This window comes from Lemur catta, chromosome 4 (genome assembly GCF_020740605.2).
Source record: "Lemur catta isolate mLemCat1 chromosome 4, mLemCat1.pri, whole genome shotgun sequence".
NCBI classification, from domain to species: Eukaryota; Metazoa; Chordata; class Mammalia; order Primates; family Lemuridae; genus Lemur; species Lemur catta.
Genome location: NC_059131.1, coordinates 74,232,407 through 74,260,401, shown reverse-complemented (window position 1 = coordinate 74,260,401; position 27,995 = coordinate 74,232,407). Strand labels below are relative to the sequence as shown.

Sequence of the window (27,995 nt, the reverse complement as noted above, 5' to 3'; positions counted from 1 at the left end):
GCCAACAACAAAAATCAAAATTCTCCATTTATTAATCTTTAAATTGTAAAGGTTGGGAGTCCACTTGCTCAAGGCTTCTTGGGTGTGGCTCCAGGTAAACAAACAAAAAAAACCTGTAAAGATCAAATTGCAATTTTAACCAATAAAATATATTCATCATTAAAAAAAAAATCACAGCATGCCTAATCAATTTCCTTAACAAGGCAATGAAGAACTTAATGCTCATGTGCAACACAGAATCTTCCTTTTTTTATTTGTAGGAAAAAATGGACAAATTTCCCTCCCCATTAAGGTATCATAAGAAGTTAGGTAATAAATGGAAAAATGTAAATCCTAAAGTCATCTGATGCTTTTCCCCACAATCCGAAACAAAGAAAAAGTTCTGAGGTTTGGAAATCTCTATACATATTACAGATGTGCAAGAAAGCTGCAGATTTCTTATTTCAGTTATAAGTTTTAAGTTCTAAAAATATCCTTCCCTCCAGGGAAAGCCCATGTGATCAATTATTCAACCAAATTACATAACTCCAACTACTTTAAAATTGGTGTGCTTAGTCTAAAAACCTTGAGAAATAGAATTAATCTTGTTTTCACAGTACCGTAGTAACTAGTCTAGTATTTAGAACCACCACTCGTCCTTTACATTAGAGTGCCTTCCCTAGTTGTCTTTAGAACAGTCTGAAACACATTGTTTATTGTAAATACTATATTTTAGTAGATAAATATATGAAGACAAATCAAAGTCTCTAAAAGAATAAAATATCTTAGCCCTCTGTATATCAAACCAGAATCTGAAAGGTAAAATAATGTACATTATTTTCAAATATACAAACTGTGCTAAAGTAAAAAAAAAAAAAAAAAGTCCTTTAGTTCAAGCCAAAGTTCTGTCGGGGACACTTCAGTGTGCAAATGCTTTCGGAGACAGGTCCTCCATGCTGAGGGGCGCTCCTGCCGGCTTCTACAACAAAGCAATAAAAGCCACCCTATGTCAGGCAGTCAGTCAACATTCTGAACTTCAGTAACACAAACACAGTTACTCCTTTCAAGATAATATACAGAAAAATTTAAATAAAACATAACATGCAAAAATGATAGCCCATTCCAGAGACAGTCAACAAGAAAAATAGGTGAATATTTTCCCCATGTACAGTATGAGAGATTTCCTAGTATTGGTATAACCAATATTAATCTGATCAGCATGGTGCTATAAATAGACTCAGCTTGAGATGGTGGCACTAGAGATATTTCCAAAAGTCAAACAAGTAGCTATGGTGACGACATTGTTGTCAATGAAAACAACAGCCAGCATTTATTGGGCACTATATACTGACCCTACAAGGTAGCAATGAGTATGTTATACCCCCACTTACAGATGTCAAGGAAGAGGAGGAGGTGGCATTTAAAGATAGTATTACTAGGAGTACAAAATAGGAGTGCAAAGTCACTTCAGCACAAAAGGCTTCTTATAGCAATAGAATACTTCCTTAAATAAAGCAGCAGAACCAAATATCTTTTGCCAATTTAAAATTTTTAATTAATGGCGAAATAACATAAGTAACCTTATCAAACTTTCCCCCAAGTTTTAAACATTTACTTTTTAAATTGACAAAATTGTAGGCTGGGTGCAGTGGCTCACGCCTGTAATCCTAGCACTCTGGGAGGCTGAGGCAGGAGGACTGGTTAAGCTCAGGAGTTCGAGACCAGCCTGAGCAAGAGCGAGACCCCATCTCTACTAAAAAAATAGAAAGAAATTAGCTGGACAACTAAAAATATAAATAAAAAAATTTTAGCCAGGCATGGTGGTACATGCCTGTAGTCCCAGCTACTCGGGAGGCTGAGGCAGGAAGATTGCTTGAGCCCAGGAGTTTGAGGTTGCTGTGAGCTAGGCTGACGTCACAGCACTCTAGCCCGGGAAACAGAGTGAGAAGCTGTCTCAAAAAAAAAAAAAAAAAAATTAGCCAGGGGTGGTGGTGCATGCCTATATTCCCAGCTACTTGGGAGCCTGAGGCAGGAGGATCACTTGAGCCCAGGAGTTCAAGGCTGCAGTGAGCTATGATGGTTCCTAGGTGACACAGAGTGAGACCCTGTCTCCAAAAAAAGAAAAAGTATATATTTATGGTATATAACATTTTAAAATATGTATATATTATAGAATAGCTAAACCATGCTAATTAACATGTGTATTACATTACATATTTATCTGTGGTGAGAACACTTAAAATCTACTCTCTTAACTTTCAAGTATACAACACATTGTTTTTTTTTTTAATTTTTTATTATATATATATTTTTTGAGACAGAGTCTCACTCTCTTGCCTAGGCTAGAGTGCCGTGGCGTCAGCCTAGCTCACAGCAACCTCAAACTCCTGGGCTCAAGCAATCCTCCTGCCTTAGCCTCCCGAGTAGCTGGGACTACAGGCATGCACCACCATGCCCGACTAATTTTTTCTATATATATTTTTATATGTCCATATAATTTCTTTCTATTTTTAGTAGAGATGGGGTCTCGCTCTTGCTCAGGCTAGTCTCGAAATCCTGGGCTGAAATGATCCACCCGCCTCGGCCTCCCAGAGTGCTAGGATTACAGGTGTGAGCCACGGGGGGGGCGCCTGGCCAACAACAACACATTGTCATTAACTGTGGTCACCACGCTATACATCAGATCTCTTCAACTCACTCCTGAGTGAAACCTGTACCCTTTAACCAACATCAGCCCAATCCTTCCCCACCCCTGAATCAAATCCTTTGAGGCCCTCCCCCGCCCCCATGAGAGGGAAGCACGGGGTCAGCTGGACGTCTGGGAGCAGGCTACAGGGAAGCACATCCCCTGGGGCCTACCATTAATAATTCCCATACCCACTTCTTAGGTAATCCAGAGAGTCTAGTGAATGTTGTCTCAACTCTAACTGAAACTACATTATATTCTGGAAGAATTAATGTCTGCATAAAATAACTGATTTTTCTAATTTAATGTTTTTCAATTTATATTGTTACTGTTATAAGGTAGAAGTAACATTAACACATAAATTACTTGAAAATTTGCTGGTGAACAATACTTGGGAATAAAAAAAAGTATAATGAAAGAAAATAGAATGTGAACCAAAAAAAGGGGGTGGAGTGGGGAGAAGGGGGAACCCAGCTTCTTCAGACCATGTCTGACATTCTGTTGCTTTGTAAACCTTTTTTTTAAAAAATAAATCTAAGGGTACAAATGCAGTTTTGCTACATGGATATAGTGCATGGTGGTGAATTTTGGGCTTTCAGTGTAACCATCACCCAAATAGCGTACATTGTACCCATTAAGCAGTATCTCATCCCTCAATCCCCTCTCACCCTTCCTCACTTCTGAGTCTCCAATAACTATTATTGCACACTCTACATGTAAACGTTATTTACCGCCCACTTAAAAGTGAGAACATGTGGTATGTGTCTTTCTGTGTGAATTGTTTCCCTTACGATAATGGCCTCCAGTTCCATCCATGTGGCTGCAAAAGACAGGATTTCATTGTTTTATGGCTGAACAGTATTTCATCATGTGTGTGCATGTGTGTTTGTGTATGTGTATACACCACATCATCCATATCCAATCCTCTGTTGGGGGACACTTAGGTTGATTTCCATGTCTTTGCTATTGTGAATAGTGCTGTGATAAACATACGAGTATAGGTATAGGTAAAATGATTTCTTTTTGTTTGCATAGATACCCAGGAGTGGGACCGCAGGATCGAATGGTATTAAGTTTCTCTTTCTACCTTCTTTATTTCTGCCACTATTTCAAATTATATTATCCTAGTTCTAAGAGGGCATCGAGCTGAGTGATGGTAAACTATAATAATTTACCAGTAATAACAATGTAGAAAAATCTGGAGACTGCTTTTGAAGGAACTTTAGTCAGGATAAGGGTATTTGTCTTTAAATATCTTAAGGGTGGTCATGTACTAGAGAAAACAAATTTAGTTTTCTTTCTAGAGTCTGAAGGCAATGGCAAAAATCACACCGGTATGCACTTTGGCTCAACATAAGATTCCTAAAAATAAGAACCATTTATAAGCTCAACATGCTACCTTTGCCTTGTAAAGTGGTCCAGTCTTGGCTGGAGAGCTGGTTAAGAGAATGCCTACAATAGCTTGACCTTTACAATTCTGTAATTCTCTGAAATCCATTCTCCTTTTTTCTTTCACAATGCATTCTTTCTTTCTCTGGTACTGGTTTGAAACTTAAGTTCTAGTATTTCTACCTTATGTTTCCCTCAAGATTTTAAATATGTATTTAGTTTGAATCATAAGCTTCCTTTTCCAGGATGGCAAAATTCAAAGTTAGAAGCATCAATTCTCTCCAGTTAATTCAATTCCAATAAAAATTCTGATGAGATTTTCTTTTACTTAGCAAAATGATTTTAGAATTAATCTTTTAAAAATGTAGAAATTTTCAAAGAGAAGAATAAAGATGAAGGAATTTGTCTCGCAAATACCAAAACATATTATTTGCAAATAATTATTTTTCACCAAACAATATGAGCACAACTGGTTAAACGTTTGGAATAAAATAGGTTAAATTTCCCCTATATTAAGCCATGTGGATTAAGATTTAAATGTAAAATACCAAACCACAAGTACTAGCAAAATATAGGTCAGTACCTTTATAATCCTGAGATGAGAAAGACCCTCCTAAGTTAACATGCCTTTAACGCTATCAAAGGCAGAATCATGAAAGAATGGGAAACTAAATGATATAAAAGTTAATTTCTATCTAGTAAAAAACAACAAAAAGTCAAAGAGACAGAAATCGGAGGGAAAACATATAAAGTATAGGACAAGGATCTAACATTTTCAATATATAAAGAACTCTAAGAATATAAAAACATTAGTGTCTCCATAGAAAATCTAGGAATGAAATGAGCAATTCATAAGAGAATAAAAATGATCAACAAATATGAAAAGAGGGTAACCTCATCAGTAAACAAACGCAATTCACCATATTTTACCTATCAGAATGACAGAAAATTAGTCAAGTGATTAAGTATAATATATACACATAATGACTTCAAAGTGCTACTGATAATAAATGTCCATTAATAATTTAAGGAAATTCCAGAAAATCCAAAATGTAATACTAGGTAGCTATAAAAAATTATCTATTTATTGGCACAGAAAGAGTTTCATACATTAAGTAAAAAAAGGTTAACAGCACATGAGGGATGCTCCCCCATCCATAAACATCTTTAAATTTCTCGAAAAACAACTAGAAAGATATTTATCAAAATGTTAAAATGGTATCTTTGGGTGTGAGATTATGGTTTCCATTTTTTCCTTTATGCTTTTCTGCATTTTGCGTATTTCTTAATTCATCTACTCACGACATTCCATGGTTTCATCATCTGCAGGCTTCTCACCTAGTAGCGCTGTGTTTTCACCTGCATCTCCTTTAAAGCTGGCATCACAGGGTGGCTCAGATTCAGCAGGGGGAGCCGATGGCCGACTGCTCCCATTGCTTCTGTCATCATCTGATACAGTCAGACTCAAATTTGCAGCCACAACTCTGCCTGGGGGAGATTCTGGAGCAGGCGTCTCCTGCACATCCTCTGGCTCTCCCTTGAGAATCACAACAGAAGAAAATGCCTTTTCTAAGGAAAGCAACATGACCAAAGCTTATCTATCATCTGGCTCATCATTCATGTAATATACTCTGTACTTTTATACACTGAACCTGGCAAAAAGCACATCCATGTCTCCTTTATCTAGCATGAAAAAACCAATTACTTCTCAACAACCAGCTTTCTAAGACCTACATGTTTTTTATTTTAAAAACCATTTTCCCTCCTTGATACAACCAATGCTACCTTTTAAACTATTTGACAGAAGTGAAGCTTCCTCACACTTCCCTGCCTCCTGGACAGAGGATGGGATCCAGTCTGGCTGCCTGCTGCTCACTTAGGCCATAGCCATGAACTCTGATTACTGCCTCATGCTGTCTTACCATGAAGCACTACGGTTTCAGAGACAAACAAGGCTTCTGAGCAACACAGGGCTTCAGACTGCATTTTGATTTTCTTGGGGGGGGGGTAAAAAAAAAAACCTTCTGCCTCCTTCTTTGTAGATAGGGTGTCTGTCAGCTACAGTTTGCCTCCAACTTCCCTCCCTTTGCCACTTGCTGTTTTAAAGAAAATAAGGAGAGTGAGGGCCAAAGACTCCATCAGCACTACTACATTAAGTCTCAGCACTGAGGGATGTGCAGAAACCTCTTCTGATTAATACCAGAGTCCAAGCTGTGTTGTGAGTAGACGGAACTGGTAAAGTGACTTACTAAGTGAGGGGTTTCTGCAGGTTGACTGTGAACACATGGCTCAGAGTGTCACCATTACTTCAAGTAAAAATACCCCTCATGGGCACTCCACCTCCCTCCCGGTGCTCTCAGGGCTCAGGCACTGCTGGCTGGCTACCTCCCACCACTCCCCAGCCCCCAGCCCTTCTCCACCTGTGTTCTGGAACCCACCTTCTCTTCTCTCATCAGTAACTAAACACCCTCCCACCCCTGTTCCTGACACACCAGTGACAAATCCTATAGCTGTGGTGTCGCCACAACACCCAAGCTCCTGCTCACCCGGACCCCAACCTAAGTGCCTGCCAGCCTCCAACCCATTGCTTCACCCCTGCGGACATGTCATCAACCTGCGATACACTGATGTGTCTGATGCATCCTGTAATGCCCAGCTCGGCCGCCCCGCTCAAGTCCACTTTCTCCATCTTTCTGCTTCCACCTGACACAGGATGTGTTACTCCTCTACGCTCCCAAAGACGGCACTTCAAACATGCCTCTCTTGCCATGTTGTGTCTGTGTGTATGCTCTGGCCCCCACCAGTCCACAAAGGGAAATCCCCAAGAGCCTATGAGTGGAGCGGCTGTGTCTTACTCATCTTTGCCTTTCCAGAGCCCAGCTCAGATCTAACACCTTAGATGGCAATCCTTTAATCAATGCTTGCCGAATGAATGAAAACAAGTGACAAGTGGCACACTGAAGTGGGTCCACCTGCAAACCAAAAGATCGCCTTTAAAGTCTGTGTGAAGGACTGCTGGCGACTCTCACTATGGCTATGAGGAGATAGAGAACTAGTTACTACAAGATAGCATGTCATTTAAGAATCCAATGCAGAAGGGGCCAATGGGTCTAAAGAAAATAGCATATTGTCTAAAAATGGAAAATTTTAAGGGCAAGATAAGTAAATTTCTTAGATTTAAGTCACTATAGGTTTTGTTCTTGAAAAAATAGTCATTCTGGATATATATATTAATATATATTCTAGCTTTCTGAAATTAACATTCTAAGTAAGCAACTCAACCATATGTAAGATGAAGAATTTTGATTTTTAATATATGAAATATATATTAGCTATATTTCTAAAAAGAAAACTCAGGAGGATTAAAGTCTTTGTGCTAAAGTCAGTGAGATTCCTTAAAACAACTCTGAATGAGCTTCAGGGGATATCTAATAAAGGAAAGAGTTCTAAAACTTCACCAAGAAAAAAATCTGTCAAGCTCCCTATATTCTATTATTTAAAATGCTGTCCCTCAAAGGCTCATCCTCTCACCTAAGCTACAGTTTCTGGGGGAGAGAGAGGGGATGAACCAGGTTCACGAAGAAAGCATGTTATGCCATGCTAAACAGAGCTACAATTATTGAAAACCATAAGTGTAATTTAGAAATTTTCGAGGAAAGAAACTTTCTAGATGGCAAAACACTCAGAGCTTCTAGTAAGACAGTTCTTGAATGCTGAACTTCCTCTGCCTGTGTGCATATAGTGAGGACATTCTGGAACTCACATCTAAAAAACATAATTCATAAAGAATTGTAGTTATTAAGGGTGAGGGCTCTTAAGTATCTTTTGAGGACACACTAAGCTAGAAGAGGACATTTTAAGCAGATCTGCTTAAATACAATAACAGCATTGTTTCACGGGTCAATTCTTTAGCCATGCCATTACAGAAGCTTACATAGCCATAGCCATTAAGGCTTAAAGCTGCATAAAATGATCATAAAATTGGCTGGGTGTGGTGGCTCACATCTGTAATCCTAGCACTTTGGAAGGATGAGGTGGGACAATCACTGGAGGCCAGGAATTCGAGACCAGCCTGAACAACACAGCGAGACTCCATCTCTACAAAAAAATAGAAAATTTAGCTGGGCATGGTGGCACGTGCCTGTAGTTCCAGCTACTCAGGAGGCTGAGGCTGAAGGATGGGCTGAATCCAGGAGTTTGAAGTGGCAGTGAGCTATGATGATGCCACTGCACTCTAGCTCAGGCAACAGAACAAAACCCTATCTCGAAACAAACAAATAAACCAAAGCCCCCCACAAAACACTGTAGTTTCTAATTCTACAATAAACTCTACCTATAAAACACTCTAAAAATATGTTTAGCAGCCAGAAAAATATCATTTGATAAATTACTTTTTCCAAAGATCTTTATTTAAAAACTTTATGAACAGTATTTTGAGACATTAGTAATAGATTATATCGAGACTCTAAAAACAAAATAATATAACCACCTAGAAAAATCTATTTTTTCCCTCTATGTCCCCCTCTTTGGGTAAGGTGTAAACCCTGGAATTAAGCAAACTTGAATTTGAAGGCTGATTCTCCGTTAACTAGCTGCATGACCTCACATGAGTTATGTAACTTCTCTAAGCTTGAGTTTCTATTTAGTAGAATAGGGATAGTAACAGTTTCATACAGCAGTTGTGAGGATCAAACATAATTATGTATGTAAGGCACATGGCTGCCTACTATAATGATCTCTCTTCCACTTTGCCCTTGTGTCTTCTGAGGAAGGTCCCTATGACCATCTAAGTATCACAAACTGATGGACCAAACTCAATGCAGGACAAATTTCCCCAGCACTATTTCAAACCCAAGAATAGGGAGAACTGGTATCAAGAAGTATTGGCTTCAATTTCCTCACATGTAAAATGTGTATTAAGCCAGAAAATTTATGAGGTGCCTTAGATTTCAAATATTTTATGATTATTGTTTATACAAAACTATCTGGCATATATATATTCTGCAGTGCAGTAAATCAAAATATATTGCTCGTCTTTCTCTCTGGGAAACATCATAGCATATTCTATCATCATAAATTTAGTGCATTGATTTTTTTTAGACTGCCTTAAGATTTCATTTCTAATAAAGAAGTAATTTCTTCAGAGAACCACAAGGATGTTATAAGGTGCATTTCGCCCATTCCTTTTGCCTCTGGTCAATAATAAAATCTAATCACTCAGGAAGAACTGGGGCAGAGATTGAATATAAACAAAAATGTAACAAACCCAATATCTCAGGGCTTTGATGACATCAAGTTTACACATTGGACATGTTCGGTGATCCAAAAGCCATGGGTCAATGCATATTCTATGAAAAATATGCCTAAAAAAATTAAGTATGTGTTAATGTTTTAAAATAAATGTTTTATATAACTTATAAAGGAAATAAGACATTGTACCAACTCACCCTCTCATTACAAGTTAGCTGACGTCAAATCAACATTCTAGTCTACTCATCTATCATAAGTCATTATGTACTTTATCTTCCATGTTAAATAGAATCTGGCACTTCTAGTGAAATTTTCCCTTCACTCCACAAAAATAGCATGGCTTACTTTCGCCTCATGCTAGGTTGTACATTTTTATGTGCCTTTGCAAGTTATTTAAAAACCTTTTGGGAATAAATTTGGCATAAACTAATAGTAGTCAATAAACTAATACTAAACTGATAGTACTTTATTTAAAATGACTATATAAAGTATAAGATAGTATACTTACACTATACTATACAAGATAGTATCTTATAAGATGACTTATATAAAACGATGCAAATGGAAATGCAGCAAATGTTAACAAATCATCTATGGATGGTAAGCTTAACTTATTTTCTCTCTTACACATTTTTGAATACTCTACATTTTTCTATAGTGAGCACATATCGCTTTCAGAATAAAAAATGAAAAAAGGGATATATATTTTCTTCTTTTACTGATTTGTCTTAGTTGGCTAACTTTTCTTCCTATGTGATTAATCCGTTTTCTATGTGTGATGAAGAAAAGGAATTAAGAATATAGGTTTTAGACCAGACAGACTGGACTCAAACTCCAGCTGTGACTCTCAACTAGGTTCCTACCCTCTATGCACCTACACCAGGGGCTGCTCTGAGGGGCACATGCAACATACAAATGACTGAGCCAGGCACAGACGTACTTAATCATTATTCATGTTTGAAGACCTTTTCTTCAAACAGAAATCTGCTAGTGGAGTTAAAAATCACAGTACTTAAGGTATAATTTTTACAAAGACACAAAAGAAACATATTGGTTTTATTGGGAAATTTGCTACACAAAGTGCAAAAGAAAATGCAGAGAGGGAGTCAAAACTCATTGGAACGTGCACGTGTAACATGTCTGCGCTTGAGGGTCAAGCACCACCTCAGCTTCACCCCAGTGCCCTTGTGTTGTGCATCTATGCAGCATCATTAGCACCATTTCCAAGTCAGGAAGACCTGCCCTAAACCAGCACAGAGTAAAAATTATTTTCTAGTTTAAAAATTTTCTATAGAACATGATCAACCTATACTGACCCCAATTCATTAAGTACCCGCTGCATCAACCCCATATAAATGTCTGTAGATTTAAGCCAGCTACGTTTATTCAGGAAACTGTTATCAAGAACTTAATCTACTATAAAGTACTTATACATATACTAAAGTACTCTGTAAATAAAGCAAAATATAATTGTAAATTAACTTGTGACTTGCTTCTACTAGGTGTGAAGTATAATTAAAGTTGATCAGACTTAAAGATAATTTCTGTACACAAAATGAACCCTTCTGCCAACAAAGCAGCTCTTTCAAAAACTTATCAAAGTATCCCATTACTAAAACAAAACAAAACAAAACAAAACAAAACAGCAACTGCAACTTCCTGTTGCTAAAACAAAGCCCCTAGTGTAACCAGCCAAAGGGAAGAATACTTAGTTTACACAACCTCAGAAAGAATCCAAACCGAGGGTGCAAACCACTGCCCTCCTGACCCACCCCTGGCTGTTTCAGGCCCTCTCCCCTGGGTCCTTCAATTTCCTTGCTCCCAACAAAGCTTACTTTTTGCATGGCTAAATGTATAATGAAATGCCTAGGATTCTAATGAAGTCTTCCTTATAAGACTAAAAGCTGGTCTATGACAAATAATTTTAATGAGTCTTAATGGTCACTTAAGAGTCTCCTAAACAAAACAATTTTAAAGAGCCTTGAAGACAATATTCAAGTCCAAGCTCCTTTTCTAAAAGATGAGGTGGTCACAAGATAGCAAGATCTTCATATCATAAAAAACATGCAACTCTTTTGTCAGAAACCTGAAACTTGTCTGGCATTTTTTAACATCTTAGTAGGTAAAAAAAAAAAAAAAAACATACTTGCATGGCAGAATTCTGATTATATCCTTTACTTTAAAACTTTCAATACACACTGCACAATTTTCAGCATCAACATCAATTCCCTGTAAAAAGAAAAGGAAAGAATTTATTGTTGGTATTAATATATAGGATATGCTTGGTAAACTCACTATATCCTGCCTAAACAATGATAAATTCTATTCTGCTTTGGCACAACCTGAAACTGAAACACAAATAATTGTACCCCGGTATTTACTTTTTACCACTATGAAGAAATAATCTAAAGAATTTGGCTGAAAAGGAAAACGATTTCATTGTCTGCCTAATCAGATGTGAACAGTGTTTGTAATTTATGAAGCTAGTGTTCATGGTTTTTTAAAAATAAAGTATTCATGTTTTAAGGACTGTAGAAATATAACTGTCTGCTATATTATAGTAAATTATTTTTTAAACATAAAATTCATAATATAAAAAGAATGAATATACACAATAAGCTACTTATTTTCTAGAATCATTAAAAAAAACCCAAATTTACATCTGCTAAAGAACAGCGTTACAACTTGCAAATATGAAAATGCAAATGGTTAAATATCTGAAAATATTTGCCTCACTAGTGATAAAAGAATTACAAAAGAGGCTAGGCACGGTGGCTCACGCCTGTAATCCTAGCGCTCTGGGAGGCCGAGGTGGGTGGATCGCTCGAGGTCAGGAGTTTGAGACCAGCCTGAGCAAGAGTGAGACCCTGTCTCTACTAAAAATAGAAAGAAATTATCTGGCCAACTAAAAATATATATAGGAAAAAATTAGCCGGGCATGGTGGCATATGCCTGTAGTCCCAGCTACTCGGGAGGCTGAGGCAGTAGGATCGCTTAAGCCCAGGAGTTTGAGGTTGCTGTGAGCTAGGCGGACGCCACGGCACTCACTCTAACCTGGGCAACAGAGCAAGACTCTGTCTCAAAAAAAAAAAAGAATTACAAAAGAGTAAGTTACTATTTTTCATCTAATAAATTAACAAAGATACAAAGAAACAAAAATTGTTAGGGAAGAAGCAGTCTTGTGACAAAATTTCCACTTCTAAGAATCTTTGTATGGGTCATAGGCCTTCTTAGTGGTATCAGCCCTTCCTACTTCCCAAGGTAACACATGATCCACACCCCACCCCAAACCAAAGCAGCCAGGGAAAGAGTGGTCATCTGATCCAAGACAGGCCAATAACATTCTCTTTCCTGGGATTCTGGGACAGGGATTCAGGAACTATCAATGAATGGTTACATGTGGCTGTGATTTGAGTAAGTTCATTTTATGAGACACGGCTACACTGTCCTCATGTAATTACTATATTTAAAAATATATTTAGCCATGTGCACCACTTGTTAAGGAAGCAGTAAAAATTTGATTTTGTATGTAGATATTGTTCTTAAAAACTGTATTAAAATTAAGTTTAACATTTTAAATTATATGCTGCAATGAAACTAAATACTACCACTCATTTATCATATAATATGCAAGAATGATGAAATAATTTTTAAAGTCTCTAACAATGGTTTGCAAGTTTATACATTACTGTGAATGAGTCCGGAAGAAAAGAATTAGAAAACAAACACTAGTCTCCAGAAGTGGATAAGATGTAGACCAAAGAAAACAACATTTTTCTGTATAAGTTTAAGATGTAAAACTGCCAGAAAATCTATATACAGATATTCCTCCACTTACCATGGGGTTATGTCCTGACAAGCCCACTGAAAGTTGAAAATATTGTAGGTTGAGGACCCTTATCTCTCACCATATACAAAAATCAACTAAAGATGAATTGAAGGTTTGAATATAAGATCTATAAACTATGAAACTATAAAACTGCTAGAAGAAAATCTAGCTCCTGGACATTGGTTTAGGTAAAGAATCCATGACTAAGACCTCAAAAGCACAGGCAACAAAAACAAAAACAGACAAATGAGACTTTACAAAGCTTCTGCACAGCAAAAGAAATAATCAACAGAGTAAACAGACAACTGGGGAATGGGAGAAAATATCTGCAGACTATACATCCAACAGGGGACTAATACCCAGAATTTACAAGGAACTCAACAAAAAAATAATAACCCCATTAAAAAGTGAGCTAAGGACATGAATATATATATTTAAAAGAAGACAAATGGCCAACAAGCTACAAAAAAGTTCAATGTCACTAATCATCAGAGAAATGAAAATTAAAACCACAAGATATCATCTGACATCAGTAAGAATGGCTTATATTAAAAGGACAAAAAATAACAGATATTGGTCAGGATGTGGAGAAAAGGGAACACTTACATACTGTTGGCAGAAATATAAATTAGTGCAACCTCTATGGAAAATAGTATGGATTTCTCAAAGAACTAAAAATAGAACTATCATATAATCTAGCAATCCCAATACTGGGTATCCACCTAAAGGAAAAGAAACCAATATATAAAAAAGATATCTGCACTTGTATGTTTATCACAGCACTATTCACAATAGCAAAGATATGGAACTGTCTATCAATGGAGGATTGGATAAAGGAAACGTGGTGTATATACGCAGTGGAATACTATTCAGCCATAACAAAAGAATGAAATCAAGTCTTTTGCAGCAACATGGATGGAACTGGAGACAATTATTAAGGGAAACAACTCAGACACAGAAAGACAAATACCACATGTTCTCACTTATATCTGGGAGCTAAATAATGTGTACCCATGGAAACAGTGTGGAACGACGGACAGTGGAGACAGAGAAAGGTGGGGGTTGTGGGAGTGGGGATGATGGGAGGTTACTTGGTGGGTACAGCATGTGTTGCTCCAGTAACAGACACACTGAAGGCCCTAACTTCACCACAATGCAATAGATCAATGTGGCAAAACTGAACTGGTACCCCATGAATATATACACATGTTTTGAAAAATGAAAAAAAAAACCCACTAAAAAAATATTGTAAGCTGAAAATGCATTAAGAAACCCAACCTAATGGACACCACAGTTTAGCCTAGCCTACCTTGAATGTGCTCAGAACACTTATATTAGCCTACAGTTGGGCAAAATAATCTAACACAAAGCCTATTTTATGATATAGTTTTGATAAATTCATGTAATTTATTGAATATTATACTGAAAGAGAAAAACAGAATGGCTGTATGGGTATTCATATGGTTTCTACTGAATGTGTATCACTTTTGCACCACCATAAAGTTGAAAAATCTTAGCAAAATCATTTTAAATTAGGGACTGTCTGTACATACTCATAGACCATTTAGGGATCCTCTTTTTTTATTTTTCATATATATATATACACACACACACACACACACATATATATGTGTGTGTGTGTGTGTGTGTGTATATATATATATATATATATATATACACACACACATTTTTTGAGACAGAGTCTCACTCTCTCGCCTGGGCTAGAGTGCCGTGGCGTCAGCCTAGCTCACAGCAACCTCAAACCCCTGGGCTCAAGCGATCCTCCTGCCTTAGCCTCCCGAGTAGCTGGGACTACAGGCATGTGCCACCATGCCCAGCTAATTTTTTCTATTTTTAGTTGTTTGGCTAATTTCTTTCTATTTTTAGTAGAGACGGGGTCTCGCTCTTGCTCAGACTGGTCTCGAACTCCTGAGCTCAAGCGATCTTCCCGCCTCGGCCTCCCAGAGTGCTAGGATTACAGATGTGAGCCACCGCGCCCCGGCTGATCCTCTTTTTTAAACCATTACTCTGACAACTTTTAAAAAACAGTCCCTGGAGGCATATTTGCAAAAATGTTCTGTACAGGAAGAGGATAATATTAATTATATTTATATAATTTATACAATTATATTTGTATATTTATATAATATTATGTGCTCAAAGATTCAATTCAGTAAATTATACATATGAATACACATCTTCTCATGCTTAAGAACTGAGATTTCCTGCTAATGAGAGTAAGTAGAAGGCACATTCCACGAAAACTGTAAAACCACATACTTCTCAAGTAACTGGCCATGCTGAATGTGTGCAGTTTGTCACAGGTATTACTTGGAAACTCTCTCCCCAAGGACTATCACTGATTTGTAAATCAGACACTAATCTTAAACTACGAAGTTTTTTGTTTTTATTTTTTTTTTAATTATTATTTTTTTTTGAGACAGAGTCTCGCTTTGTTGCCTAGGCTAGAGTGAGTGCCGTGGTGTCAGCCTAGCTCACAGCAACCTCAAACTCCTGGGCTTAAGCAATCCTACTGCCTCAGCCTCCCGAGTAGCTGGGACTACAGGCATGTGCCACCATGCCCGGCTAATTTTTCTACATAGATTTTTAGTTGGTCATATAATTTCTTTCTATTTTTAGTAGAGACGGGGTCTCGCTGTTGCTCAGGCTGGTCTCGAACTCCTGACCTCGAGTGATCCACCCGCCTCGGCCTCCCAGAGTGCTAGGATTACAAGGGGTGAGCCACTGCGCCCGGCCTTTGTTTTTATTTATGTATTTATTTTTTTTTTTACTTTTTCTGTTCAACACATTTGCATGGAAAGAAACCAGTACCTTGCACAAACTATTAAAATTGAACTGTACTATAATGTAAAAGCTATTAGGGAAGAAATGGTAACTACCGATAACAATTCTAACAGTATCTTAATATTAAATATATCACATAAACCATTAATACCAAATTCCAAATTTAAAAAAATCAGATATCTATAATTTAATGTGTTATTTTTCTTTTAAACCTTTAAGGTCAGAGGAAGAGATTATACCATAAGTGCAGTTATTCATTTTTTTTTTTTTTTGAAAGGGGAGTGGAGACTGGAGGGTGGAATAGCAACTTAGTGAAATAACATGAAAATCAAAATAGCTGAACAACCCATAGCTACAAGTCAACACAAATATCAACATTTCACAGCCCACAAGACAGACTATTAAAAGAATAAATACTACTGCATTAGCAACAGTTTTCATTTTAAAGGATCTACCCTTTAAGAATCTGGGGTTCTAGATTCAGGATTTGTCCTATACCAAAAATGCTTTAAAATTCTGGTATGATTTTGAACTTTTAAGTCTCAGATTGGCCATGTCAAAATGTTTCCTTTTTAAAAAGTAGTTTCAAAAACAAGTTTCTCCCCTTCTTTTTCACAAATTCCAATATTTTCTCCTTCTATTTAATGGAATCACAGAGAATGGATAAGTAGTCTCAGATTTAACAGAAAAGAGTTTAAGGTATCAAGGATCTAGGGTGTAGACTTCACATTCTTTAGTTTCTTCATAGTTATTCTGGGTCTGACCGACACGACTTTATTCACTGGTGGGAATGCTGGCATTGTCCAGTAGGGAAGCAACCAACCAATGTGACTACTGAGTGCCTGAAATGTCGCTAGTGTGACTGCAGAACTCAATTTTAAATTAAACTCATTTAAATGTAAATTACCACATATGACTAGTGGCTAGCACATGTCTGGAGGGCTCTTCTCATATGGCACAGTAAGCACATACACATTGCCTAGGCTAAATCACAAAACAAAACAAAATTTGTGAAAATATTACCTTTTCTCCATGCTTTACAGTATGAAGTGGAAGCTGGCCAATAACTTTCTTAGTTTCTTTTCTATGGCTCTTGGGTAGGAAAATATTATTATTGTTATTAAAAATGTAAATTAAATCACTATTTTAAAGAAATTCACACATATAAGCATACAGAAAAAATTTCATTTAAAAGACAAAGTCTCCTGTTGCTGGGCACTGCCAAAAACAAACATAGGAAAAAAAGAAGCAAAAATATACTTTATTTAAAAAAAAGAAAAAAGGGAAAGTCAAAGAACTACACTGAATATAACTTAAAAAAAAAAAAACCTTCCAAAACAATAAAAAACCATTTAAGTCTTAATATACAGAACAGCCATGTGCAACTTAAGAGCTATGAGATCAAAAATACTTATTTTTTTTTTCTTCTTCTTCTTTTTTTTTTTTTTCCTGAGACAGTCTTGCTATGTTGCCTGGGTTAGGGTGCAGTGATGTGATCATAGCTCACTGCAGCCTTGAACTCCTGGGCTCAAGCAATTCTCTTGTCTCAGCCTCCCGAGTAGTTGGGACTACAGGTACACACTACTAGGCCGAGCTAATTTTAAAATTTTTTTGTAGAAATGGGGTCGCATATGTTGCCCAGGCTGTTCTCCAACCTCTAGCCTCAAGTGGTACTCTCGCCTCTGCCTCCCAAAGTGCTTGGATAACAGGCATTAGCCAATGCACCTGGCCAGAAATACTTATTTTCAATTTCTCTATTTCAATGTTGGCAAGAAAGTAACAAGTGAGGATTGGGTCCCATATACTTATCTATTAAGATTCCTAAAAGGAAAAGGCCCTTCCTAGTCATCAAGTTAGAGAGGTCAACATTTCATGATGACAGAGTTAAGTGTGTTTCAAAAGACCTGCTTAGGAAGCCTCTGGCTCTTGGACTGTCCTCTTTTCTGTCACTGAGACAGACAAACGGCTTTACAGCTGCTCCACAATGGAGACAGGAGGCCCTTCCCCTCTACTCTTTGCCTTTAGGCCTAGTCAGAAAACAAGCGTTACATGAGGGCAGGTCCACTCTATCTCATGCTTGTTTGTCAATCTTTTATGTCTGGAAAAAGGCAAAGAGGGTACCTGCAGGAACCAAACATGCAAAAAATGCCCTAGTTTAAAGGTATCTAATTTTCCACAAAACAGGAAATTTAACATACTCCAATTAAAAAGTTCTTTTCGAAGAGTCATTATGACTACTTATCATGAGTGAAAATAAAATTAAGAACATGGTCAAATGTAACTTTAAGCAGTACATAAGATTTATTCATGAACTATCTTTTAAAGAACAAAATTAAAAGAGTTATCCATAATTACCTGACTTCCAAACTGTGACCCAGTATATAGGAAACGCTGTATATAGTAAAATATTAGCCAGGCTAATGAGATAATCATCATGGTGATGAAGGCAATGGCCACAAACACCACAGACTGACCGCTGATGAACTCCTGTACATGACGAGTGCCAATCCCTATAGTCATCTTTACTGGAATTCCGTTTTGCACCAGCTCCCAAATTTCTCTTCCTTTTGGGTAACTAACCATAATGACAACTATATTTCCTGTTCCTGTAGGAAAGAACAAAGAAATCAATTAAAGAACACAAAATAAGATACAAAGAAAGTTAACAGAAATATAAAAATACTATGCTTATCTGTACATTTACATGGTAAGTTACCAAAACAGGTTCCAAAAGAGAAAATAGACTGATTACATTAGAAGTAGTAGAATAAGTCACTAAGAACTATTCCCCAAAAGCCAGAGCACCATTCAATTTCACAGGTGAAGTTTAGCATCAAACTTTAAGGAACCATACAGACCAATTTCACTTATGAATATTAATACATCATGCCTAAAGCATGTCCATTAAAATGGGGGGGGCAGTATGAGAATTTCTACTACGATTACTATTATTTCACACTGCTCTGAGGGCATAAGTAGACACAAGACAAAAAAAATTGAGAGACAGAAAAAAAGGAGCAAAATAAATAATTTTACAGGAATCTAGCCATAAATTAATGCAATAATCGTAAGTTATCAATGTGATTACAAAAAACCTTAAAATGCTGCTTCTAAAAGTTCACTTAGGGAAAAAATAAGATCAAAAAACTTTTTAAACTGTAAAACCTGGACTAGTGTTTATAAAGTAATTAAAACAGTGTGACAGTGACATATGAAGACGCCCACAGAATGAGACAGAATAAAACACACAAAAATAGACCCAAATACATGAAAAAATTTAGTGCATGATAAAACCACATTCCAAAGCTACAGGGTAAAATGAATTATTAACAAAAAAATCATGTGGGTGTAAGTAGGTATCATTTGGGGGAAAAAAGCTGCATCCTTTTCTCACAACTTACATGGAAATAAATTCCAAGTAAATCAAAGATTTAAACATACTAAAAAAAGAGAAAACAGGCTGGGAGAGGTGGCTCATGCCTATAATCCTAGCACTCTGGGAGGCAGAGGCAGCAGGATAGCTTGAGCTCAGGAGTTCAAGACCAGCCTGAGCAAGAGCAAGACCCTGTCTCTACTAAAAATAGAAAAATTAGCCCACCATCTTGGTGTGCGCGCCTATAGTCCCAGCTACTCGGGAGGCTGAGGCTGGAGGATCACTTGAGCCCAGGAGTCTGAGGCTGTAATGAGCTATGATGATGCCACTGCACTCTAGCTCAGGTGGCAAGAGTGAGAGACTGTCTCAAAAAGAAAAGAAAAAAAAAGAGATAAAAAGGTGGGGGTGGGGAGAGAAAACATACAAGGGTCAGAAGAAACATGGGGATTAAAAATATATGATATTGGAGAAAAACTTCAAGTATGAAAACTACCTCAGAGGTCCTTTTAAAAAAAAAGATTTGACAAAGAAAAATAAAAATTTTCTCCATGGCTAAAAGACAGTAAAATCAAGGTCAAAAGTCAAATAGTCAACTTAGGAAAAATAGATGTAATGTAATAAAGACAAAAAACTAATTCCCTATAAGAAAAAGAACAGAAAAACAAAGGAAATGAAGTTGGTTTGCAGAAAAGAAAATACAAACAGGTTTTTAAAATAGCAGCTTTATGGAGATATAATTCACATACCGTAAAATTCATCCTTTTAAAGTACACAATTCAACAGTTTTTAGTAGGTTCACAAAGTTGTGCAACCATCACCACTATCTAATACCATAACATTTTCATCACCCCAAAAAGAAACCTGTGCCCACTGGCAGTCACTCCTCAGGAAATGGATTTTAAACATATGAAAAGTTGTGATGCAAATAAAACCACATTACCTGTAAGATTGGCAAAGATCAAAAGTCTGATATACTATATTGGCAAGAGTAAGCATAAATCAGCACTCTTGCACACTGCTGGGGGAGTGAATGATTGATTACACTCTTGCATGGAAGGCAATGCTATCAAAACATTTTAAATGCATGTCTTTCTGACCCAGCAATTCTGTGTCTAGGAACTTAACTCCACAGATGTTCTTACATGTATACAATGAGGTACCTATAAAGATATTTACTGTCAATGATTTTTCCTAAATTTTTAACATCACAATCTAAATGTCCATCAAAAAGAAAACAGCTATATAAATTATACTATGTGTATAAAGGTTGAACCAGCAGCTCTGTAAAGTACTGATAATACTCAAGACAGAAGAGAGAAGAAGCAACATGGAAAACTGTGTGGACAGCATGCTGTCCTTAAAAAAATACCCCACAGAGCTGTATGCTCATACCAACACAATACCTCTGGAAGGCTACCCCAGAGACTGGGGACTGTGACTGCTTTTGGGGAGAGGAGCTGGTGGCTGCAGGGTGGGGTGGGAGCCTTACTTTGCACAGTAAAAATTCTGCACCGTGTGGACATATTTATTACCTATTCAAAAATAATTTTAAAATGTGTATAAAGAATGTTCTCTAACATTACACGAAATCACATTATAAGACTATTTTATTGAAGAAAGAAATTTAATCTGTAGCAAATCCACTGTGGATCTCAGCCATCAGGATTTAGTTACTGAAATACCAGAAGGGCACCCTTTAAGGTGGCTCCTGTCTGGAAGCTGATCCTATGACCCACCCGAGCCTAAAAGTCTCCCGCAGCAAGAAATGTAGTTTCCCTGCACTCACAGGACCTACCGTGTCATCACTGGGGAGGAAGGTGTTTCTTGCCTTCAGGAAAATCAACATCTACTAGTTAAGAAAGATATGTATACAAACAGTTATGCTAGTTATGCCACATACAATTATATGGCACTTTACAAGCTAAAAGCCTTTTTTATAAACCTTCTTTTGTGGAAAATTTCAAGTACATTCTAAAGTAGAAAGAACAGTATAATGTTCTATGTTCCCATCTCAGTTAAAAGCTTTTATACAGGAAAAAAATTTGTTTCTATGCTCTGATTATAGCTGATACAGTTTCTGGTACTGCTATCACCTTCTTTGTGTGGTAATGGGGAAAAACAACTGTGAAGCACTTTTCACATTTGTATCTCATTTGAAGCAGAAAAAGACCACATTATCTTTCTACAGCTGAGGGCTCAGATAACTTGAGTGAGTTGCTCAATGTCATATAACACCTAAAAAGCCACTTCTAAGGTCTGAAGATCCAACTCTGAGGTAGCATCCCTTCCCTGTCCCCCTTCATGGGGGACACATGCCTCAGAGCCACACAGACCGGGGTTCAAATCTTAACTCTAGTATCCACTGCCTGGAGGTCTGGACAAATTGATCCCAAGAATGTTTCTGCAACTATAAAATGGGGACGAGAATGATCCTATTTTGAACTGCCGCTTATTTAACAAGCAAATAACAAAGAGCTGTAGAAGGGGATAATTTTGTCTGGAGTGTAGGAGTATCTTTCCCCAGGAGGAACATTTGAGCCATATCTCAAAAGAGAAAAACAGTTTCCCAAACAAAAGGGAGGTTTTCTAGACTGTGAAACCATCATAAATACATAATTTGGATGGCGACCAGCCCAGCTGAGGTGGAAGATTAACCGAGATTAGAGAGGTTCTTAAACACCTGAAATCTCAAGACTGGGTAGGGGTGGGGGAAGGGACATTGCCATCATGAATATCAGACACCCTGAGCTGAAAACACTTGTAATGTCAATCTGAAAATTCTCACCTAGGAAATTAATCTTAGCTCACTGAGATAAAAGAATTCTTTTCTTTTTTAAACTGCCCAGGATGAGGGCTAAACTATGCTTACAGTTTGCTATAAGCGTACTATACTACAATCATAGCAGCAAGACTGCTTCTGGGAACTATTTTATATTAACAAAACTCAGAATGAAGATTCTTTCTACTCTGTGATTTGCTTTTCCAGGACATTTCTGGAGATGAACTGGAGGCAGGGCAGTTGCTCAGGGTCAGTACGTGCACAACCCCAAGAGGTGCCAGGCACAGGCACCGCAGCCAGCACCTCCCTTACCTCCCGAGGCATCACCGCCTCTCTGGGCCAATACTAGAGAGCTAAGCTGCTCAAGTTATTCTGTACAACTGTGCCTTAACTGGCACATGAGAGCAAATCACAGCTTATTTCCAAACTAAATAGCTGAATTTCTTCAGAGGAAGCACAGAAACTCAAAGACTTGGGACCAGAGAGAAAAAGTCCTTAGAATTTTTTCCCCCCTAGGCCTTATCATTGCTACCAATCTTGCTTGACTAAAAAAGGTCACCGCACAATCTCTCCTCCTCCAAAAAAACCTATACACCTCACCATCAGACAGAAAAACTCATTGAAGGCAGTTTCAGTTTTATTTTTGTCTTACACTTAGCACAATGTCTTTACACTCAGTACATGATCCTAAACTTACTTGTTGGCAATAATAAATATCAAATATAGTATTTTTAGCAAGCCAAATACCCATAATTTAAAATTCTTCTGTGCCAAAAGTGAAATTGTATTTCCATTTCTTTTCAAATTTCTGTGTTCCTCTTATCACCTTGTCAAAAACAAACCAAAAAAAAATGTAAAAAATTCTGACTTGGCCAACAGCTTCAAGTGACATTTGAGGCTAGTGTACTATTTCTTCTCACAAGACAACCAAGTTGATTTCAACATTCTCTTGAGGGAGATGGGAGCTACTGAAATATTTAAAGTAGTAGATTAGATTTCTGTTCTAGAAAACTAATAGTCAGCAAGAAATCACATTTTAAAGTTCCAGCAAGAGAATCCCATGAACTTCCAGGTTTTCTTTTTTCCAATAACTTCACTGCCATACTCTCTCCACTTTTTCCCCCTCTGGAGAATTCCTGGTCAAATCTTTAAAATTCAGTGTAAGTTCAACTGAAGGCTTTTCAGACCACCTGCAGTCAATGTATCAATGCCTCTTAGATACATCTCTTCTTACACACCTACTATAATTTCTTTATAGGTTTCCTTCCCTCACCAGACAAGTACTACCTGTTCTTTATTAGTTTCTGTAGCTTCAGCATCAAGCAGTGATGTCCCATAAAATGGTTTCTGCATGAATGCATCAATCTGAACAATTGGCTTATCTTCTAGTACTACAGTTGAAATGACCCAATAAGGAGAATTACAGACTCCTTAGTTGGGGAAATAGTACACCAGATATGAATGTAAATGTCTTGGAAGTTTGAAGCCATTATGCAAAACAAATGTTTTTATGGCTGGCTAGGGTGAGTAAGGAGGACCCTCAAATAAATGCAATTCTCTTTCTGGCACTGTAGAATTTTAAATTATATGTTTTGGACAATTTGGCTTCTTCAACAATAGTCTGTATTTACCGAATATACTACTCAACAATTTCATTGAGAACTCTTTTGCAGCGCTATTCCCACCACTCAGAATGCCTTATAGCCCACCCACCTCTACCACACACTACACACACTTTCCCCATAAACTTTAACTTGTCCTTCAAAACTCAACCTTTCTGGGAACTGTCCTAGGCTATAAGGTACCATTTCTGTTTTCCTATAGCACCAAAATACATTTTAAATTCAAATCTAAATTTTTAGATTATTTTTGACAGTGTAGCATTATAGATCATCAAGAATTTATTATTCACTGATAAATGACTATCTACCAAGCTCTGCAAATACAAAATACACACCTCTCAATATGTAAATTCTCTAAAGGTCAGGGATTTCTCATACAGGGATATTTGTAACCTCTCCTGCCCACCTCCATCCCAACTCCGGCCCTTTCCTCAAACATAGTTCTAAACTTTGCTAGTACTTGGCACTCAGTAAATAATTGTTAGAAGAACAAAAGTGTTATTCTTAAAAGACTATGCCAAGATTCCAGCTAAAGGATCAGCCTGTTTATCAACCAACATATCTATGTTAAGGCCAACACTCTATAAAAGCTTTCATTTTGATGATTTGACTTTTATCAATTTCTACCTATCTTGGTCAAGCTAACTTCTACACCTCTGCAACACCCAGATTAGATGCCCTTCCTCTATGCTTCCTAATCACCTGTGCATATAATTCTGTCAGGGACCAAACCATATTGTCTGAAAGTTCTGTTTATCACTTCCACTAGAACATAAACTCCTCAAGGGCAGGCATATGTCTTATGCATTTCTAATCCCTCAGCAGGTACAATACTTGACCCAAAGTGGCTGCTCAATGAATATAAGTCCACTAAAGTAAATGGAATTAACTTTGGGCATTACTGTAACAGTCTTTATGGTTGTGCTGACAGAATGTTATCTTAAAGTCATAATCTTCTTAGAGCCACAATAAGATACTGATTTAAATCCAAAAAGTATCTTTTGCTGGCTTCCAGTAGAGGCAAGCAATAAGTTTCAGAAAAACTGGAGAAATTCTCCGGGAGACTTGGGAAGAGACTTCCAGTATTCAATTTTATAGGCAGACCCCTCTACCTATTTCACAGAAAACCAGTATTACACAAGATCACTGGGAACCATGGAATCAGCAGTTTTTTCCTGGCTCCAGCCACATTTTGACAAAATATAGGAGGCCTGAGTCTGAGCTGACTTCCAGGCTCTAAATGGTCACCTCGAGTTCAAGCATCTGAAAAGCTGGCTCCTCTTCTGACTTCTAAATTCCATTCTCAAACGTCACAATATAGTTGTACTCATGTATCTAACTGGGCCAAGTTCTGCAAGGGTCTTTCCATTCATTTTCTGCAGTCACCACTGCAGTACTGGCCCTTACATTTCTATTTGGACTAGCCCAACAGTCTAACTGGATTCTCTGTTTCCAGCTTCTCCTCTGTTTAATACATTAGTCACACTGCTACCAAATAAAATAAAGGTCAGTGATTCAAAATATTGGATGATTTTGTCACCCTCTCCCCATTCTGGGAACATTTGCAACATCAAGACATTTCTGGTTGTCAAACTGTGGGAATGCTACCTGGGATACAGTGGGTAGAAGCCAGGGATGCAGCTAAACATCCCACAATGCACAAGACAGCCCCCTCTCCAACAAAGAATCATCTGGCCATAGATCATCTTGTTATCTTGGGCCAATCATTTTAATTCTTTGAGCATCAGTTTCCTCATTTGTACAATGAGGTTAAAGTATCTACCTTCAAGGGCTTTCGGGAACATTAAGTGAGCAGAACACTGAGCACACTGTCTACACGTTGTGTGCTTTAACACATTTTTAAGAAAATTGCTAATTTTGCTTCTTTTGCCTTTTCTCTCAAACAGAATTTTCTTGTGCGATAATGGGAACAAAAGTCCCCAAGAAGAGGATTTCAAATGAACAACAATGAGGTGTTTTTCTGGGTCTAAATAAATTATATGCCAATAATATAAGCAAGGTTGCTGAACCATGGTTAGAACAATTGCTACTAGCCTGGAAAGATGTTTAAGTCATTATCAAAAAATGTAGTAAATAGATTTAGAAAACTACAGGTCGCTGAGCCTGCCATTTAAAAGAAAAAGTCTACTTAAGATGTGTGTACAGGACCTAGCATCAGGGAATCATGGCACACTAACCTCTTTTCTTTGACAGAACTACTAAACTTGGGAATACTGTTGATAGGATGTATCTGGAATGCTATATGAAATAGGACAGGGCCTTTCATGACAGTCTTGTGAAAACATGTCTCGGATATAATGATAATTAAGTAGATTTGAAGTCACTGGAATAACTGCATCAAAGGTGGTGCCTAGCTAAATGCCATCACACGGACATCTGCTTTCATTCTCACCCCCTCCTTCCTGTTGCAACTGAGGAATTTTCCTCGTACTGAGGCCAACTCGGTTCTGAACCTAGCCTTCTAAAGGACTGATGCCTTCAGCCACTTCTATCCTGGGTCTCTGCAGATCATTTCCACCCAATTTCAACCACATCTTACCATCTCCTGCACTACCCTCTCTTGCCCCTACAGTTTCTACCCATCTCTCTCAATCTTCAGACAACCTTCTCAACAGAGCAGTTCTAACAGTTCCCACTTCCTCACCTGTCAACTAACTGTCTAGTGTTCCCAGCACTCCAATAGGCCAAATCCAATGTTACTTTTCTGTCCTCATTTTACTGTTAGGTCCTGAACTTGCATTCAAAAAGCCAAAACAGAACAAAACACAGAAGTACAGGAAAAAAGATGTCTGACTTGGTAACAGCAGAAACTTGGAGAAAAAAAAAAAAAATCAAAGTATAGAATACGTCAATCGCCCCTGAGGCATAAAGCAAATGTGATCTTAGAAGGCATAACAGAAATATCCTCTCTGTGTACTGTCGTGTCTTACCTAGAATTCAGTTCCAAGGATGACATTTTCCAAAATTTAATGCTTTAAACTATTATTAATGCCTGAAGATGCAACCTACTTCTCCGGGGCACAGCGTATGTACGGAGGGTCGCCTGGCATATAGCAAGGTCTTTTCTTGAATGAATACAAGTTAACTTTTAAAATTTCACCTTAACTCAACACCCAAGGAATGTGACTGGTAGTATAGCCAGTGTCACAATCCTATATTTAGCAAGTGAGAAAACACACCGAACTTAAATCCAGGTTTTCTGACTCCAAGTTTAGAATAGTCACACATGCTTCATGAAAGTGAAGAAACCCGAGTGCCACCAAGCCATCACTTGACGTGGTTAAGGGACAACCCGATCACGGAGTGCGCTGGGGAAGAACTTCAATTCCTATCCACCACCCCCAACCCCGACTTTGGGGAGTGGCTAATGGAAACGGACCCATGATTAGGAATCATGAGACTTCCCACCTGTTAGAACCACAATCATCCTCCACTGGATTTCAATTTTAGTTCGCCTCACTGCCTCCGTCAGATGGCACTTCCTTTCACCTCAACAATCAAAGGCAAAGCTTGTCTGTAGATCTGCCTCCTTTCCAACAGCACCCGGGGAGCCACACGGAGCACATCGAGTGCTTCCCTAAAAGTTCCGACAGCCGGAGGCCATCAGAGTCGCGCCTCAGCCCACTTCGCGGCCGCTGCCAGAGCAAAGTTCCCGCTCCAGCTCCCGCGCTCCCCGGCCCCGCTCACCCGCGTGGGACATGGACGTAGTGAGGTTCCCGTAGTGCTCCTCGTTGTAGAGGACCACAGCCGAGGCGTTCCTCCGCGCCGCCACCAACACCTTGTCCTTGAAGGTGCAGCCCCCGCGCGCCACCAGGGCGACCCAGGGCGCGGACCCCCGGCAGCCGGGCACTGTGAAGCTCGTGTCGGGCGCGCAGCCCTCCGGGTCTCCGTCGGGCGCGCGCGGGACCCCTACCAGACCCTGCACACTCTCCTTGGGCGAGCTGTCGCCGAAGCGGCCGCTCTCCGAGACGCTCCACACAGTCAGGTTCGTCTTCGGGGCCACGTACTCGGTGCCCACCACGGCCGAGTACCACTCGAGCGCCCGGCCCCGGGCCCCGGGCGCGCACAGGGCCAGGGCTAGCAGCGCCAGAGCGCCGCGAGCCCCAGCGCCGGCTTTGGGCCGCCGCTGCCACGCCATGGCCGCACCCCCGGGCTGACGAGAAGGGATGGGGGGCGGGGGTCGCGGGGCAGGCGACCCCGACGGAGCGCGCAGTGCTAGGCCACTGAAGGGTAGAGAAACGCCACCCTCCTCCCGCCGCGGA

At 38.5% G+C, this 27,995-nt stretch overlaps 1 protein-coding gene across 2 annotated transcripts; it reads right to left on the bottom strand.

Annotated features, from left to right (window-relative positions):
* Positions 1-9: 9 nt before the first annotated feature.
* Positions 10-27,995, bottom strand: RNF149 (ring finger protein 149). 2 transcript variants are annotated; one of them, XM_045550246.1, is made up of 7 exons: positions 27,421-27,995; positions 18,294-18,544; positions 16,962-17,030; positions 11,451-11,533; positions 9,321-9,417; positions 5,357-5,591; positions 10-958 (listed from the first exon to the last, which is right to left on the bottom strand). In XM_045550246.1, the coding sequence occupies exons 1-7, from the start codon at positions 27,869-27,871 to the stop codon at positions 867-869; spliced, it is 1,278 nt and encodes a 425-aa protein (XP_045406202.1). In that variant the 5' UTR covers positions 27,872-27,995; the 3' UTR covers positions 10-866. The 2 variants fall into 2 exon arrangements, with proteins under 2 accessions (XP_045406202.1, XP_045406203.1); XM_045550247.1 differs by having other exon boundaries at positions 5,393-5,591.

Excerpts from the sequence above, each read along its gene's own strand:
- RNF149 (XM_045550246.1), bottom strand. The coding sequence starts at position 27,871 with ATGGCGTGGCAGCGGCGGCCCAAAGCCGGCGCTGGGGCTCGCGGCGCT. Across the intron at positions 11,534-16,961 it reads CTGTAAAGCATGGAGAAAAG|GGAATTGATGTTGATGCTGA; the intron begins GTAATATTTTCA and ends TTCTTTTTACAG. Across the intron at positions 5,592-9,320 it reads TCAAAGCCCTGAGATATTGG|GGAGAGCCAGAGGATGTGCA; the intron begins GTTTGTTACATT and ends GTGATTCTCAAG.